Source organism: Cyprinodon variegatus, unplaced genomic scaffold (assembly GCF_000732505.1).
Source record: "Cyprinodon variegatus isolate N-32 unplaced genomic scaffold, C_variegatus-1.0 Scaffold670, whole genome shotgun sequence".
In the NCBI taxonomy this organism is placed as follows: Eukaryota; Metazoa; Chordata; class Actinopteri; order Cyprinodontiformes; family Cyprinodontidae; genus Cyprinodon; species Cyprinodon variegatus.
The window spans coordinates 139,603-141,318 of record NW_015151123.1 but is presented as its reverse complement, the minus strand read 5'-3'; the positions used below and the strand labels follow the sequence as shown (position 1 = coordinate 141,318).

The window sequence follows — 1,716 nt, the reverse complement described above, 5'->3', positions numbered from 1 at the left end:
TGAGGTTTTTCTTCTGGTTAATGCTTTCTGAGCTGATCATTTGAAACCAGGACTAAACTGTTCAGATACTTAAGACTAAACCTTTTGCTCTATTTTTTAGAACTTGTGGAAAGTTTATTATGCATATTATTGCTCAGTTATCTACAAACTGAGGGGTTTCAGGTCTCTGTGATCAAACCTGACAGCGATGCATCTGGGCCACCTGCTCAGCAGCACCTCCACTCTCCAAATTTCCTCTCCAGGCGTCCCTTCCTCCCACCAATTTCTCCTGGACTCCAGACGGCCCAAACAAGTCAGAGCTATTATAGCTCCTATGAGGGGGATGGAGAACAATGGAGAAGTGCAGACAGCACAACCTCCAAGGAGCTGCAGCTCGCCCGAAGCTCCTGGGAAATCTTGCTGGAGCTTGGACCTGAGGGTGGCCGTTCTGCTGGTGACTCTGGCTGCAGCTGTTATCCTGCTGCTGCTCTACAAACTACTACAGCTGAGGCACAGGTGAGGAAATGACGACTCAATTCAGAGTTTAAACACTTTTTCCATTTAAACGTTTCACGCTCACATTTTCTAATATCTCAGTCGATTAGACTTTTAAATATTTAGGCATAAAACCCGCATAATGTTTAATCAGTATCCAAGGAAGCCAAATATCAGTTGATTATTTTAGTAATGACTAAAATATGAGTTGCTTTTTTTATTAAAGTGCTTGTATCTTAGACTTTATAACAGTTTATGATACCATATTAAAGTAAAAAGAACTTTTGGTGGTTTTGTTTATCTAAGTCAGTTTTAATAGTCAGGTTTGTGCAGAAAACAAGGGATGTAACTTTGGTTCCCCTTTGCTTAAAGTGAACATATTTTAAGTCTAAATGTACAATACAGGAAAATCGAAATACTTTTATTTTAAATAGAAATAAATAAATGATTCAACGAAAGAGAATATCTGGTTTGGTAAGTGAGAATGATGGTATTGATCTGCGTTCGTCAGAGAGAGCCAAGAGGAGGAAACTTTTCATAAGCAGCCCTCTGAATGACGGCTTTTCAATTTGGCGTAAAGCTACTTAAATTTTTTTATTGTGAAGTTTAATTAATTGCGGATATAGTTACCTGAGAACTGCTTCAGGATTTATGTGATAAATGATGTTTTTGTGTGTTACAGACCCTGCTGCGTGCACTGAAGTGCACATGACAATAAAGCAGTGAATCACAATCTATTTATTTTTATTTATTGTATTTTAAATAGGCGCATAGCCTCATAGGTCTTTTGTCCAAAAAAAAAAATAAATAAATAAAATAATGTCACAGCACCCCCTGTTCAAAAACACTCCACTGGCCCTGCTCTGAAGCACCGGCCTAAAAGCAGCAGTCTAAATAGCGTTTGTCCAGGATGTGTGGGGTCTGCAGAAAGTTAGCAGGTGGGATTCTGTAGTTTTTCTTTTAGTATGGTGACTAAAAGAAAAACTTCACTGAACAAAACCCACTCTTTAAAGCACCAATAAGTGTTGCTACTGATGATCAGTTTGGCCAGTGGTCTTGGGTCGGATGTGGCACGCCATATGCCTTTGCAGAGATATGGGTTTTGCTTTGTTTGTCATTTTAAGGTCAGTGAGTGTAGGGGGGGGCGAGTCCTCTGATGTTACACAGGTTCTGTCAACCAGCTGGTGAAGATTCTCAGTCATCCAGGTCATAGTCATTCCAAAAAAAGTAAAAAAAAAAAAA

The 1,716-nt window shown here is 39.3% G+C and overlaps 1 protein-coding gene across 1 annotated transcript in view; it reads left to right on the top strand.

The window, feature by feature from the left end:
• Positions 1–1,716, top strand: part of LOC107097078 — a 5,895-nt gene that overhangs the window by 2,214 nt on the left and 1,965 nt on the right. The window contains exon 2 of the mRNA XM_015394073.1: positions 163–495. Within this exon, the coding sequence (XP_015249559.1) occupies positions 188–495 (308 nt within the window). The 5' untranslated portion in view covers positions 163–187. The remainder of the gene's footprint in view (positions 1–162; positions 496–1,716) is intronic.